The sequence below is a fragment of the Ascaphus truei genome, chromosome 7, assembly GCF_040206685.1.
Source record: "Ascaphus truei isolate aAscTru1 chromosome 7, aAscTru1.hap1, whole genome shotgun sequence".
NCBI lineage: Eukaryota > Metazoa > Chordata > Amphibia > Anura > Ascaphidae > Ascaphus > Ascaphus truei.
Window position 1 is genome coordinate 53,598,675 of NC_134489.1, and position 15,804 is coordinate 53,614,478.

General features: G+C 42.1%; 1 protein-coding gene across 23 annotated transcripts in view; it reads left to right on the forward strand.

Moving 5' to 3' along the window:
• The window catches only part of GULP1 (GULP PTB domain containing engulfment adaptor 1), a 479,313-nt gene that overhangs the window by 366,154 nt on the left and 97,355 nt on the right, over positions 1-15,804 (forward strand). For 20 of the 23 annotated variants that reach the window (XM_075608428.1, XM_075608427.1, XM_075608432.1 and 17 more), the window contains one exon: positions 7,625-7,723. The exons of the other annotated variants lie outside the window; for them this stretch is intronic. In XM_075608428.1, the coding sequence (XP_075464543.1) occupies positions 7,625-7,723 (99 nt within the window). The remainder of the gene's footprint in view (positions 1-7,624; positions 7,724-15,804) is intronic. 23 annotated transcript variants of the gene reach the window in all.

Sequence of the window (15,804 nt, forward strand, 5' to 3'; positions counted from 1 at the left end):
CTCTGCAGGTCCATTGCGTGGCTCATGGAACGTGTAACGTTACTGACTGTAGGACAGGATACTGACACGCAGGGCAGAGGTAGGGTGTAATACACCGACCTTGGCCTGGGATCAGAGACCTAGGATGCAGGGGTAGTTGGGTACGGTTCCGGGGTCGAGGCAGGTGGCAGGCAAAAGGTAGTCGGGTCCAGTTCCGAGGCCGAGGCGGACGTCAGGCAAGACGTAAGTCAGGTTCGGTTTCAAAGTTGAGGCAGGTGGCAGGCAAGGTGTAGTCAGATTCAGTTCCAAAGTCGAGACATGCAGCAGGCAAAACAAAGGCAAGGCAGAGCTCAGACAGGACAAGGTACAAGTACTTTCCATGAGCAAAGTTGGAACACATCCTCACCCCTTGCTGTCCCTAGCACGCCAAATGTACAGTAACCATCTTCTTATCTGTGGATCCTAGAGCCCTATTGGCTCACCTGCTCCACATGGTAAGCAGCCCCTGCTGCTACTGGGACTTGAAGTCCCTTGCAGAGCCTCTGTAATGGCCATCGCACTGACTTTGCTACTGCGCATGCACGGGAACTCTATTGCGCATGCGCGAGTATTCTCAAGATGGTGGCGCCCTGCAGTGGTATCCGCCGTGGAGCTCTGCCAACCCGCTACAATGCAGCCCTCCCCCACCCAACACGGAGGTGAGCCGGGAGCTGGGCTACATTTATATAGCGCCATTCATGTACATAGCGCTTTACAGCAGTAACACGTGACATATTGGAATAAACGCTTTATACCTGTACATAAAAGTAGACTTTAGGAAAAGGTGACCCCGTCCTGAAGAGTTTATCTAAGTGGTAAGTCGGAAGAACTTACAGAGACAGAAAAGGGGGTGTTATGATAACTGCGTCTGCAAGGGGTCATGGTAAATGCATATGAGATGTACAGTAATGTGAAAAAGAAAGTATCCCCTCTTTGAATTCCATGGTTTAACATATCAGGACATAATAACAATTATCTGTTCTTTAGCAGGTCTTAACATTAGGTAAATACAACCTCAGATGAACAACAACACATGACATATTACACCGTGTCATGATTTATTTAACAAAAATAAAGCAAAAATGGAGAAGCTATGTTGAAAAAATAAGTACACCCTTACTGCTTCCATAGGAATTAAGATGCTAAGTATCAGGCAGGTGCTGCTAATCAAATGCCCTTGATTAATTGATCATAAGCAAGTGTGACCACCTCTATAAAAGCTGAAGTTTTAGCAGTTTGCTGGTCTGGAGCATTCAGGTGTGTGTTAACACAATGCCAAGGGGGAAAGAAATCAGCAATGATCTTAGAGAAGCAATTGTTGCTGCCATCAATCTGGGAAGGGTTATATGGCCATTTCCAAACAATTTAAAGTCCATCATTCTACAGTGAGAAATATTATTCAAAAGTGGAAAACATTCAAGACAATTGCCAATCTACCCAGGTGTGGACATCCCAGCATATTCACCCCAAGGTCAGACCGTGCAATGCTCAGAGAAATTGCAAAATACCCAAGAGTTACAACTCAGACTCTACAGGCCCCAGTTACCATGTTAAATGTTAAAGTTCATGACAGTACAATTAGAAATAGACTGAACAAGTATGGTTTGTTTGGAAGGGTTGCCAGGAGAAAGCCTCTTCTCTCTAAAAAGAACATGGCAGCACGGCTTAGGTTTGCAAAGTTGCATCTCAACAAACCACAAGACTTCTGGAGCAATGTCCTTTGGACAGACGAGACCAAAGTGGAGATGTTTGGCCATAATGAACAGCGCCATGTTTGGCGAAAACCAAATACAGCATATCAGCACAAACACCTCATACCAACTGTCAAGCACGGTGGTGGAGGAGTGATGATTTGGGCTTGTTTTTGCAGCCACAGGAACTGTGAACCTTGCAGTCATTGAGTCGACCATGAACTCTTCTGTATACCAAAGTATTCTAAAGTCAAATATGAGGCCATCTGTCCGACAGCTAAAGCTTGGCCAAAATTGAGTCATGCAACAGCACAATGATCCCAAGCATACCAGCAAATCTAGAACAGAATGGCTGAAAAAGAAAATAATCAAGGTGTTGCAATGGCCCAGTCAAAGTCCAACCCTCAACGAGATTGAAATGCTGTGGCAGGACCTTAAGAGAGCTGTGCATAAACAAATGCCCACAAACCTCAATGAACTGAAGCAACGTTGTAAAGAAGAGTGGGTCAAAATTCCTCCACAACAATGTGAGAGACTGATAAAGTCATACAGAAAACGATTACTTCAAGTTATTGCTGCTAAAGGTGGTTCTACAACCTATTGAATCATAAGATGTACTTAGTTTTTCACACATGGCTTCTCCATTTTGGCTTTATTTTTGTTAAATAAATCATGACAGTGTAATATGTCATGTAAACACAAAAAACAAAACTGTGCGCTACTACCTAACTACCTATAAAGTTTAAATGTATAAATATATACAGTGCAGTGACTATACCATCAATTTAGTGATAAAAAATTATAAAAAATTAAACCACAACTCCCACAGTGAGATAATTATACATTAAATAATAAGTGCCACATAACCGTGTTGGGGATAATGGCGTCTGCAGCTGTAAACGCAGGGGTGGCTCAGCACCCCACACACACTAAGAGAATGGAAACAAAAGAAAACAGCGCACAACGCCAAATAGTGAAGCAAATTCAACAATATATTATAGAATTAAAAAGGGGGTAATATATCTGCGTACATGAAAAAAGTTGGTAAAAGGCATGTAGTGTGTATCACACTGTTTACCACTCGGCAGCTGTTAGCTGTAGATTCAGGTGCTTGCTTCCCTCTGCTGCTGCAGCTCAGTTGATTCTGGGGCAGGACGTCAGTCTTTTCACTCCCAAGGGGATTTCCCTTCATGCAGCCAGGTTCAGCAGCTGGTACTGGGGCTCGGTGAAATCGCTCCTGCTTCCTGGCCGATATGAAGCTGCTCCTGTACCTCGGCAGGTGTATCCTCTGCACAGAGGTTAAAACGCAGCTTGCTGGGGTGCCCTCAGCGTGCCACGGTGCCGCTCGGTCGCGGGACGCTGTGTAATGACGTCACTGTCTACACAGCAGTGGTGGATTCAATAGGGAAGTTTGAACAGTCTTACAAAGTCTCTCACAAGTGTCCAAAACAGCACACAGGATGAAATAAAAACAGGACAGGCCAATACATAGACAAAGGCCAATGTAAGCAGATATAAGGCAATAGAATGTTACATCCAACTAGTTTCTGAAGAAGTAGTTAATTCTACGAAACTAGTTGGATGTAACATTCTATTGCCTTATATCTGCTTACATTGGCCTTTGTCTATGTATTGGCCTGTCCTGTTTTTATTTCATCCTGTGTGCTGTTTTGGACACTTGTGAGAGACTTTGTAAGACTGTTCAAACTTCCCTATTGAATCCACCACTGCTGTGTAGACAGTGACGTCATTACACAGCGTCCCGCGACCGAGCGGCACCGTGGCACGCTGAGGGCACCCCAGCAAGCTGCATTTTAACCTCTGTGCAGAGGATACACCTGCCGAGGTACAGGAGCAGCTTCATATCGGCCAGGAAGCAGGAGCGATTTCACCGAGCCCCAGTATCAGCTGCTGAACCTGGCTGCATGAAGGGAAATCCCCTTGGGAGTTAAAAGACTGATGTCCTGCCCCAGAATCAACTGAGCTGCAGCAGCAGAGGGAAGCAAGCACCTGAATCTACAGCTAACAGCTGCCGAGTGGTAAACAGTGTGATACACACTACATGCCTTTTACCAACTTTTTTCATGTATGCAGATATATTACCCCCTTTTTAATTCTATAATATATTGTTGAATTTGCTTCACTATTTGGCGTTGTGCGCTGTTTTCTTTTGTTAATATGTCATGTGTTGTTGTTCATCTGAGGTTGTATTTACCTAATTTTAAGACCTGCTAAGGAACAGATGATTGTTATTATGTCCTGATATGTAAAACTATGGAATTCAAAGAGGGTGTACTTTATTTTTCACATGACTGTATAGTATCAGCCAATGGAGCCGAGATTAGATGGTGCCAGTCAGATATTGAGGGGAAGGGCCTTCCAGAGGTTTGGGGCAGAATGTGTGAAAGAATTTAGGCAGGAGAGGACTTTAGATACAAAAGGTGTAGAAAGTACTGTATAGTGAGAAATTAGGGCTGAGCTGTAAGGAGGTGAAGAGGAGTAAACTTGCCTTAAAAGAGAGGAGAATATTGGAAGTAATAAATGATTTAATCAGAATGCAGGAGAGGGAATTCAAATGGTGAGGAGGACACGTTGGATGTGAGAGGTGAGGACAAGAGCATGTAGAAATAAGACAGGGACAAGGATTGGGATAAATATCCCAGAAGCAAAGAGGATAAACATGGAAAGAAAGCGGATGTGTGAGGAGGATTTGTAGGGGTGTATTTGGGTGCAGGGTGTATTGTGAAGTGGTGTCAAAGGGCGCAGATAGGAAAGGATTTATTTTGAACTGAGAAGTGAAGAAGGAAGGAGAAATGGAGATATATGAATGGAGTTAGAGGAATAATGAGGATGGTAGGCAGAAAAGTGTAGTTTGGAAAGATGTTAGAAATCAGTGAGCTAATGGCTGGTAATTACGCTTCAACCTCAAATTTAAGAGTACCCTTAAGGACAGTGTCACTAGCAATTTAAAATTACATTTTAGGTCAGGAGCCTCTGAAAGATTGGGGGCCTCTCTCGGTCCGGGGGCCCGGAGATAAAGCCCAGTTAGCCCATGTTTTAAGATTGCATTGGCTGATTGCCCCCTGCAGATACTGCTCCCTTTCTCTCTCTAAATATATAGGCCTAAGAAGACACCTGATCACAATTAAGTCCTGCCCGGACACAGGACAATTAACACTTGAGGCACAGAAGATAAATGTTATGTTAATTGTAATCAGACAGTTCCCTTACCTATGTTAACAGTTGGATTTGCTAATCTTGTCGGTACAGCGGATGTTAATTGCAGAGATAGACATAGTTAACACCGAGCATACCTGAGAAAAGAAATATGAAGTCTTTTAGGATATCAAAAGATTTGGAGTCCTCACTGTTCATGCACAATTCTATGTACAGTTAAGCATACACTATGTTCTGTATAAGAAAAAATCTATTTACTGTATTAAATAATTATGAGTATTAGCTGATACCTTTTTTATTTGGACTAACAATCGATATTTTAGGAAAAGCATAAAGTAATGATCAAATATATGTGCATATAATTAGCAAACCCGTAGGTGGTGCTATACTCCTGTTGTAAAATAAAACATGTGGAACAGCTGTATTTTCCCACCATTTTATGCTGTTTGGTTCTCCCCTCATTTGGGAGTTCTGGGATTCTTGCTGGAAAGTTGTTGTTCTTTCATTGAGTTCATAATCTTTTATGTGTATCATGACCCCTGTTCCAGTGATCTATGAAGAATCACAACATTACTTTTTGCTGTTGTGAGGTTTTTTTTAAGGGAAATTTAGATTAAGATAATGTGTTATGTATCCACAGCCGGATACAAAAAGATCCCTGATATGGCGCACTGCAGACCTTTATATTATAATGCGGTCAGAGGTGGCAAAAAAGAAATGAATAAAATCAATTTTATTAACATTTAGTGTATAGTTTAAAAGTAGATATATATATATATATATCCAGGTGGGGTATATGTCTATGTGTTGTAGTCACTCAGTTGTTCAATTTCAACCGTATGGGAAAGAATCTGTGGAGCAGTCTGAATCAGTGAAACCTGTCAGGTGTTTTGCCTTAAGTATTACAGCTCACTTCAGTATATAATAGATCTAATATTTTAATTGAGGTTCTATGTCCTGTGTCCGACTGCGCATGCGTTATAGTGAACTGTCAGAGTAGTGTTGTGTCGGGCTACCTAGTGAGAGAATGGGGTAAGTATATGGCGTAATTTTAGCTCTTTGTATGCTAGGCAGAAAGTTGTTAACTTAAAGTCCTTTGGGTTTCCCTATTGTGGGTTAGTGTTATAAATCGTGTTGTCAGCAATGATATGCAGAAATTCCTAATGAGGAGATGGTCAAGTGGGATATTGATTAACTCCTTTAGATGTGTTAAGTCTCAGCATATATTGTACTACATGTCTGAGTACCATGATCAGTAACCAGTAAGAGGGGTAGGAGTGTAGAGAGATAAGTGTACCAAGATGGGTATGTAAACTGTAGTAGTACCTCTCTGATTAATGTGAATGTACTGGTGGCATCAGTTTACCCTAGAGCGTATATTCGTATTGCGTGGGTTCAACTGCGCATGCGTCAAAGTGAGTCCATGAGTATCCTATTCTGATGACCAGGACGACAAGCAGGAGAGAAACGGGGTAAGTATAACTGGATAGGTAGATGAAAATATTATTCTTTCCTTCGGTGGGTAGTGCTGTGAGCCACACAATCATTACTGCTGCGACACACTTTATTCGAGAAAATACCCAGTATGTACCTGGCAGATACCTGGAATGCGCCGCTCCTCACCTCTGACAAGCCCCGTTGCGTTTGCCTTCCCAGCCACGGTTCATGCCTGGCTGACGGGCGGCTGATCTGTTAAATGATAATGATTAGGATTTAATAGGCTGCAATGCTTCGCGTGTCTACCAGATGGCATAAATTCATGAATTGTAATGCAGTATATATATATATATATATATACTGTGCAGTATTGCAGCCAGCGGGAATAAAATGCTTCAATCCCTGCCTGGAAAATAACGCAATGCACTCGGGCAGAAAACAGTCACAAACCTCAATACACCCGAGTATACCCGAATTCGTGGGACTAGCCGAGCTCGAATAAAGTGTGTCGCCAGTGTACATATTGTTGTTTTTTGGTTTAGTGCGTTGCGCTAAGTTTGTACGTTGTACCTGAAGCATATGTGCCGTTTCTTTTTATCACTAGGAGGGATAAAAATGCAAACCAATGGGTATACCTTAATGGGTATATTTACATTTCTCTGGTTATAAGTAAATCACTGGTAGCATCTGTGGTATGTTTCTGGTATCTGTGAATATATATATGTCACTGGTATCTGTGAATATAGTTTGTTGCCCGAGTCAGTATATTGGGGCTGTCTTGCCTGTTATGCAGGAAATGCTACAGTAATCGCTATGAGGGTGGATAAGGGGGAGTGCTGCCCTGTGTTTGGGGCAGAGCCCCTATGTAATGTAAACAGAAGGTACTTTCATGTGATAATGCGTTAGAAAACACCTCTTTAAATGGGTGTATCAGGACTTGTAGGACCACGAAGTAATGCTGCAGTCTAGGACGCTACAGCTGAGTTTGACTTAGTGGCAAACTGTCAGCAAAACCCGACGTTCTGAGTGACTACAAATGACAATTTAGATTCATCAGTAAGTGCATACTGACTACTGCAAATAAAAGATAATTAACAGGTATCAATAACCCAGATTTTCCTCCTTAAATACATTATGTAATTGGCTCATTTTGGTTCTAGGAGGGACATCACAGTTGACCCTTGCAGTGCCAGAGAGTGTGCTGCTAGCAAAAGGTTAAATAATGCTTAGGCTCCATGGCTAGCAAAAGATAAAAAGTTCTTGAAAGCATAGAGTAACTGAAAATACTTTTTTTTTTCCAGTTTGCAAGACATATTAAGAAATCAGAAGGGCAGAAGACCCCCAAAGTTGAGCTCCAGATTTCAATATATGGTGTAAAAATTCTAGAACCAAAAACGAAGGTAAGAGATGACTGAAAATTGATGAGTGATAAATGACAATGCAGATCTAAAAATACTTCCTTCAATGTGTTTAATACGGACCAGTTCAAAGAAGCAACAATAGATTGTAACCTCTTTGGGTTGAGGATTACTTTAATGCAGTATATTAGCCCTCTACTTTTACAGTTGGTTATACATGATACAAAAATAAATCTAGGGACATGTATTAAGGCAAAAGTGGAACATATTTATCATAGAGAGAATCTTTGATACTGTTCATGAGCATGTTTTTTTGCCGCAGAAGTGCACCATGTTTGCCTTAATGCATACAGTATGACCCCCAGTAGCTTTAATTGACTACTGATTATCATACTTTGCTGAGAGAGACCCCTTGCCCAAGAATCTGCACCGCTTATTGCAGTGAAACAGCATTACAGCATGCTCCAAAGAGAAGCAGTGGTTCACACTGCTTCTCTTGCATCTTTCACCTGGAATGTCAACCTTCATAGCTACAGTATTCTCAATCAGTACAACACACGACTCCATTAGTTTGCATTATGGTGCCATAAAGGCATCAGTGTTAGCTGGTTGCTGTTGTTCACTGCTGATTTGCTGTAATACCTCATATGTTAAAAAGCATCCCAGCTGCTTGCTTCATGGCAAATAGCTTTCAGAAACACACCAATCTCCTTTGTTCCACTGTACCTTATGTTTCCATCCTCCCTTCTTTTTAGATTGAAAGCTCCTTGGAGCAGGGTGCTCTTTAACTACTGTTGCAATGTCTGCTAATGCAATTGTATTGTTGTCTTCAAATACTGTATAAAGAAAGAATATGCACTCATATTACTCATGCACTGCAGCATTGTTGTAGGGGAGATTCTTGGAAGAGTACCCCATGAAAATGTATGGCAAAAAGAGGAAAACAGCAGGCACTCATATTTGTGGTACAAAAAAAATAAGTATTTTATGTACATTTATTTTTTTCCCACCAATCCTAATTGCCAGGACCAAAAAGCATCAGAATTATATTGTTATTATCCTCACAGCTCGTTGTGCTGTGATACTAAATATGTTAGCGCTTTATAATTAAATGATGATAAAAACTATAATATATAGACAAACACACACGTATAATATATACAGCATCAATATATACTATATACAGAGCAGAACCCCGTTATAATGCGGTCCTCAGGGTCCACAGAATGAGACCGCATTATAACCAGGATCGTGTTATGTTTATGTGTCTGTTAGCAATAAAGCATTGAATGTTTTAAAAAAAAAATGAAGATGATTTTAAATCAGAAGCCATGCTCAGACCGTGTTATAAGCGGAACCTCATGCGCTATAACAGGGCTGAGCTGTATTTTCAACAGTTCAAAAATTGACATCATCCCAAGGGGGACACCCAACACAGCACTGGACACATACATGCAAACCTATTTTGAGCCTCATCATTTCTCGTCACCAGAGGGACCTTATTCAGGGGTATATATATATATATATATATCATCATCATATTCAGCCCCTTTCTATCCACTGCTGGATGAAGGCCTCCCCAATTATCTTCCAGGTATTGCAATTGCATACTTCTTCTCCACGTTGCGCAAACAAGTTTTTGGATTTCATCTTCCCACCTTACTTGTGGTCATTGTCTTGGTCTTTTAATTATGCTTGGAATCCAGTCAAGAATCATCTTTGTCTAACGATGGTCATTTCTTCTTGTGATTTGTACTGACCAATGCCATTTTAATTTCTTCACCTACTGTTTTTGATGATGTATGTATGGGTTCGAAACAAAATATTAGTCTGTGACATCATCACATACAGTAGGTGAAGAAATTAAAATGGCATTAGTCTGTTAAAATCACAAGAAGAAATGATCATCGTTAGACAAAGATGGTACTCGAAAACTACTGTTTTGTTTCCAACCCATACATACTTTTTCCTGTTTCTCTGTAAATATTGTACATTTCCCCATACTTCTTTGAGTGGTCTGAACCTTCTTAAATGATCTTCGTATTTAGTGTCCAAGTTTCACATTCATACATTAGTGAAATGGAAATTCTCTGTGTGCTGAGTATATTGTGAATATAATGTGATAATATAACATATTTTATAACGTATTATTTAAATAAATGATAAATTATAGATTTGTTATGTATTTTTATATATTTTTTAATTAAGTCGAAAGTTTGTCTTCTAGTATCAATTGTTAGTCCAAATACTTTTTGTATCACCTAATACTGAAGTACTCATTTACTCTGCACTATATATTTTTGGTAAAATATCTAGTAAGGATAGTGTTAATTATATATAATGCGCTGACCAATAAGAACAGTTGTGTCACTATATAAGGATATGTTGTTTAATATGCCGTTTTCCCCTGATAAAATGGGTGTGATCCTCAAAACATATAGGGCATTGTGGGACATTTGATCCTCGAACGCTCGTTTTATATGGGAGATTGTATCCCTCATTATCTACACCAGGCCTGCACAACTTGTAAAGTGAGAAGGCCCGAACTGCTACAAAGAAGACTGATTTGGGCCGCACGGGTATCATCATCATCATCATCATCATCATCATCATCATCATCATCATCATCATCATCATCATCATCATCATCATCATCATCATCATCATCATCATCATCATCATCATCATCATCATCATCATCATCATATTTCCCCCAGCACCCCTCATCATTATCCTCATCATATCTTCTCTCCCTCCCTCCGCAGATCATCATATCACCCCCCACCCCCTCCCACCCAACCCCAACCCACTGACACTGACCTGCACAGGCACAGATACTGACCTGCACAGACACTGACCTGCACAGGCACAGACACTGACCTGCACAGGCACAGACACTGACCTGCACAGACACTGACCTGCACAGGCACAGACACTGACCTTCACAGACACTGACCTTCACAGACACTGACCTTCAGAGACACTGACCTTCACAGACACTGACCTGCACAGACACTGACCTGAACAGACACTGACCTGCACAGACACAGACACTGACCTGCACAGACACTGACCTGCACAGACACAGACACAACCTGCACAGACACTGACCTGCACAGACACTGACCTGCAGAGACACAGACACTGACCTGAACAGAAACTGACCTGAACAGACACTGACCTGCACAGACACTGACCTGCACAGACACTGACCTGCACAGACACTGACCTGCACAGACACTGACCTGCACAGGCACTGACCTGCACAGGCACTGACCTGCACAAACACTGACCTGCACAAGCACTGACCTGCACAGACACTGACCTGCACAGGCACTGCCATACTGCCACTGACACACTGACAAACTGCCACACTGACACACTGCCACACTGACACTGCCACACTGACACTGCCACAGCCACACAGCCACTGCCACACAGCCACTAGCTCTGAGGAGCAGTTGCAGGGGGGGTGAGGTCCTACCTTTCACTGTGGAGCATGGCTGGAGGGGGGGGCATCTTGGGCCCTGGCAGCTGGCACCTCACTTCCGGCTCTCACTAACAGGCTCCGCTATCACTAGGAACCAAGGGAAAAGCTGCTCAAAGCTCTGAACGGAGAGCCAAGAGATATAAATAATAAAGTCAATAAGGCTTAGGACAACTGTGGTTGGAAGTGAGGGAAAATTAAAATGTAGGATTCATCATGAACTGCTGGGAGAAGTAACTAGGAACAAGGTGTGCAGTGTAGGAGTTCCAATGGACAAACGCTACCTGGGATGGGAATACAACGGAATAAAAATGTATTACCTCCGTTGATCCCGTTGTGTAGCACTCCGTTATCACTGCGTCTGTACCTGGTGTTTGGCGTGGATGTCGTAGTCTCCAAAATCAACTGCCAACTCCTTCTCTCCAACTCCGCGGAGCTCCCGAGTGCCGGTGGTATGTGTAACCACTTCCGGTCCGCCCGGGAACGCTCCACTCGCTCTGCAGGTTCCACAAGTACCTCCTATGTGGAAAAGGATCCCATTTGTCGTGCCCTCACAGCCACAATGCATCTCTCCAATCAACAGTCAGTGTACAAAGAAAAAAGGATTGGTATGAAACTGCGACGTCCAAAAATAAAGCACCATCAGCTCACCAAAAGGTAGAAAGGATAAAAAAGTTTATTAAACTACATAAAAATCAAAAGATAACAAACAAAATACAACAAACGCTGTCACTAACCCCGCCCCCACCCTCTGCAGTCAGACCGGCCTCAGCTCTGTTCCTTCTCTCCTCTCTGCCTGCAGGGGATCACATCAAACTGCTGCCGATCCTTCCCTAATAGGCAGAGGGGGTTTGGGGGGGGCATCACAATGCTAGTGCTCGGCGTTTGTTGATGACATCTGGAGTGGAAGACAACTTTAATCAGCCCAGTACCTGCTGTGACGGCCGTGGAGCGGATGCTGTTTGCTGTGAATACTTTGTCTGACCCTGTGACCCAGGGTGGTCTGAATGCTCTCAAACAAAGTCACTTATGTAAGTGAAATACTTTGTGTTTTTAACATTAAAAACAGTACTATACTATTTTGCTTTCCCCCTCTTTTTGTATATGGAATTTCCCCCTCTCTATGTGGATCTGGAGTACCTGTCTGGAGACATAAGTTGGTAACTTTGAATAACCACAACACTCTGATTTCACGTTAAACACGTGAGTGCAAATTTTATAGAACTTCCAGCATTGAAGCTAATTTGCTGAAGTAGACAATATTGCACTATTTGGTGTTTTTACTCTCTCTTACATGTCCTGATGTGATTTGCGCACCTGTTTCTCCTTCGTTTGCTGATTGAATATGTATTGTGTAATACATGATTTCTATTACTGTGCTACTGTGCTAACCGGCTTCCAGGTCTACATTTCAAACATATTAGACAAATGTTTAATCATGAAACAGCTGTTAAAAGTTGTAAAGAAGGTCTAATGCAGATGAGCTCCATGTTGCTCATTCAAACTACACCTTTAACCTGCTCTCCCATCCTGGTCTGCTCTGCTAATTCCTAAAAGTTTATCTGTTTATCCAAAGTCTGTTAAAAATCATTTGCCTTCCTGACCGGTAATCCTTTCAAGGATAATTACCTTTGGCTTAATGCTGAGTATTAAAACACAATCACTTTGAACTTATCTGTATCTGTCAAACACCAGCATCTGATATTTTTCTCCGAACTACTTCTCTATTTCTCCAGCTTTAAGTTTCTTTTTAGTGCAGGAGTCTTGCTGATTCTAATGACATAGTCCTTCTACATTCTACAAATTTAGCGGCCGTTATTCGAACAAATCACAGTGCAGTTTTCGTGTGCACTGCTGTACTTCACGCGGCTTTAACGCCGCCAATCGCCGTGTTTATCTCGGTTGCTTTGTTTGAATTTCATGGATTGTGTGCAATTAAATGCCATGAAACGTATGAATTGTAATGTGTACAGTACTGTGCTACTGTGCTACTGTGCTACTGTTCAATTTCAGGTGTTTAAAAGCTAGAACACTAAAATGCCATTTTCTGCACTTGCCTGCACTCGCGTCTTAAGGTGGTACGGTTGGAAGAAATCCAGTGCCATGACACAGTGTGATGTGACTAAAAAGTAAAACATTTATTAAAAAATAAACAAATAATTGATAAAAATATATATAACAACTCATGTCTAATAAATAAATCAAAATAAAGAAAAGTATAAAAACACACACAGAGAGAGAGAGAGAGCGATCACGAACAAACATGTTCTCTCACTACTCTGAAGACAGGTGCGGAAAAATGACATTTTGTTACACATGCTCAGATGCGATACTGAGGCTTTGTGCCAGTTGTTGCAGGACTGGAAGAACCTGGCTATAGGTGGAGAAATTGGTTCCCATGCCAGAAATTGGCTGTACATTATGAAAATAGGACATGTGAAGTTTTTAAAAGTTCGTGCAGTCCATCAGAAAGTTATTTCCATCTAAGAGTTCCATCAGTTCTATCATGTAAAGAGATTCATCAGTTCCATCTTGTGTGATTCACCTGAGATACAGTCCCATTTGAGAAATTCCAGCTCTGAGTAAATCGTCTAAATTTCTCAGAGGATAAGTGACCAGAATCCAACAGAGGCCAACAGGAATGAAAAGTGGCCTGGATTATTTTGCTGTGTGTTTGCAACTAAGAAAGATTAGTTTTGTTATCCCAGTTTCTAAAGTAAGTGTGTCTTTTTCCTGTAATTTGTGTAACATAGCTGTGTACGTTCTTTAGGTGAATAAATACAATTTATTTTATCTAGCTGCTTTCTCAATCAATGATCCCGGTAATTAAAGTGTTAATAAGCTTGGTCTACCGTGACACCGTGCGTCAGTCAAAGGAGGGATCCCAACGGAGCAGGTAGGGTCCGGGGAGCAGTGCTCCCCTGGACAAGGCCAGATTGCCCCATAGGTCCCAGCTAGGCCCTGACCACCATAGCTTGTGGTTGCTGCAGGGAAGGCCCATAGATAGGGACGCTTCCCCAGTAGCTACCTAGTGTTAGTGCACCAGTGCTGAACACCACGTGGTGCACGCGGCCTGCGGTCTGGTACACGACCGTAGGCACATTATCATAGACTTTAAGGGACACCATCGGATTGGAGCTCCCTCAAGAGGCGAATGCATCCGGCGGAGAGTGAGGATCCGGTAGACCACGTCATGTAATCATGTTGCGGCCTGCAGACCCATCATCTTCCATATACCCTGGTCTGGATAGAGACCAAGAAGGTACCAACGTGCACCACCGGACACATACACAGTGGGTAGCGCTATTCCACACACTTTGGGTGGGCTTGGTTCTGTGGACACTGTGTGGTTAGGTGCCCAAGGCACCCTCAGTACTTTGGGGGGTTCCACCAGGGTGGTGTTACTGTGTTGTGGGTATTGCATTGTGGGGCCTTGTATTATTGTTGTTGTTATATGATTCTTTATATGTGTGTCAGTAAAGATAATTTCGTTATACCAGTGTGTGTATATTTCTTTTCTGACTGTATTGGGTCTGGAGGGGTTATCCAGCTGCACTAGGATCCCTCTCAGGTGGAGGCTCTGTAACCAGAGTAAACATGATCACCCCAGACTCCCAGTGGCGGAGGATCAGGCCTCCTGTACGCCAGATACTCAGCACGCGTAGTTCCCTTAGACAGAGGTGAAAGGGGACTACACTTATATTTGCTAACTGATATTTTACATACAAAGCATTTAGGACATTTGTTCTGTACAAACTTGCCTTAGGCTCGCAAGAATCCTTGGTTCATTCGATATGTTTGTTCTGTAAATTGACTTTCAGCATTCCACAGTGCACTGTATGTAATGGATGGAGGTGAACAAGCCAGAACTGTGAACACATTTTCAACTTTGCATCCAGACTTTAAAAGCAGACTAGAGATGGAGATCTTTTTAAATGTATTTCCGTAACTAAAATGTTATCAGATGGGGGTGAAAATTAAACAGGACAGTTCAATGATAACAAGACATAAATCTAAACAGTAAAATAGATGTAATGTGCTGATGCTATTCGATTATATATTTTGTAATAACTATGGAAAGCTTGAAATGTTCTGTACAGTATAGATAAGGTTTGTATAATTCTTTTGAACAGCAAGGTAATTTTCCCGGTGGGGAAACTTACCCTGAAGAAAGATTGTTCTAGTGGATATCACTGAATCAAGCAGGTAAATACAATGTCAGTGTCCGTTCCTTGTAAGTATTTTCATATACTGTAACTCATACAATACAAAAACAATTTTGGTGCATATTTACTTTTCGTCTATTAAGGTGAATGTATTGTAAAGTGTCTTCTGCCACTGGAAAGTGTCTTATGACTCACACTAGAACAGCTTAGTAAATGTGGATGTTTATGCTCTACATCAGTGGCGCGCAAACTCGGGTGTGCGACCCCCTAGGGGGGCGCGAGACTGCCTGCAGAGGGAGCGGGGTTTACAGAGGCCCAGAGCGCTTCCCGAAGGCACTTAAATTAAGTGCTGGGGGCGCTGCAGGGCATCTGTACACCTAACTTACCTTGGCTCCGGCAGTTTCTCACACGCGTCACCATGGCAACACGGCGTCAAATGACGCCGCAAGGTCATGTGACGTCATGTTGCT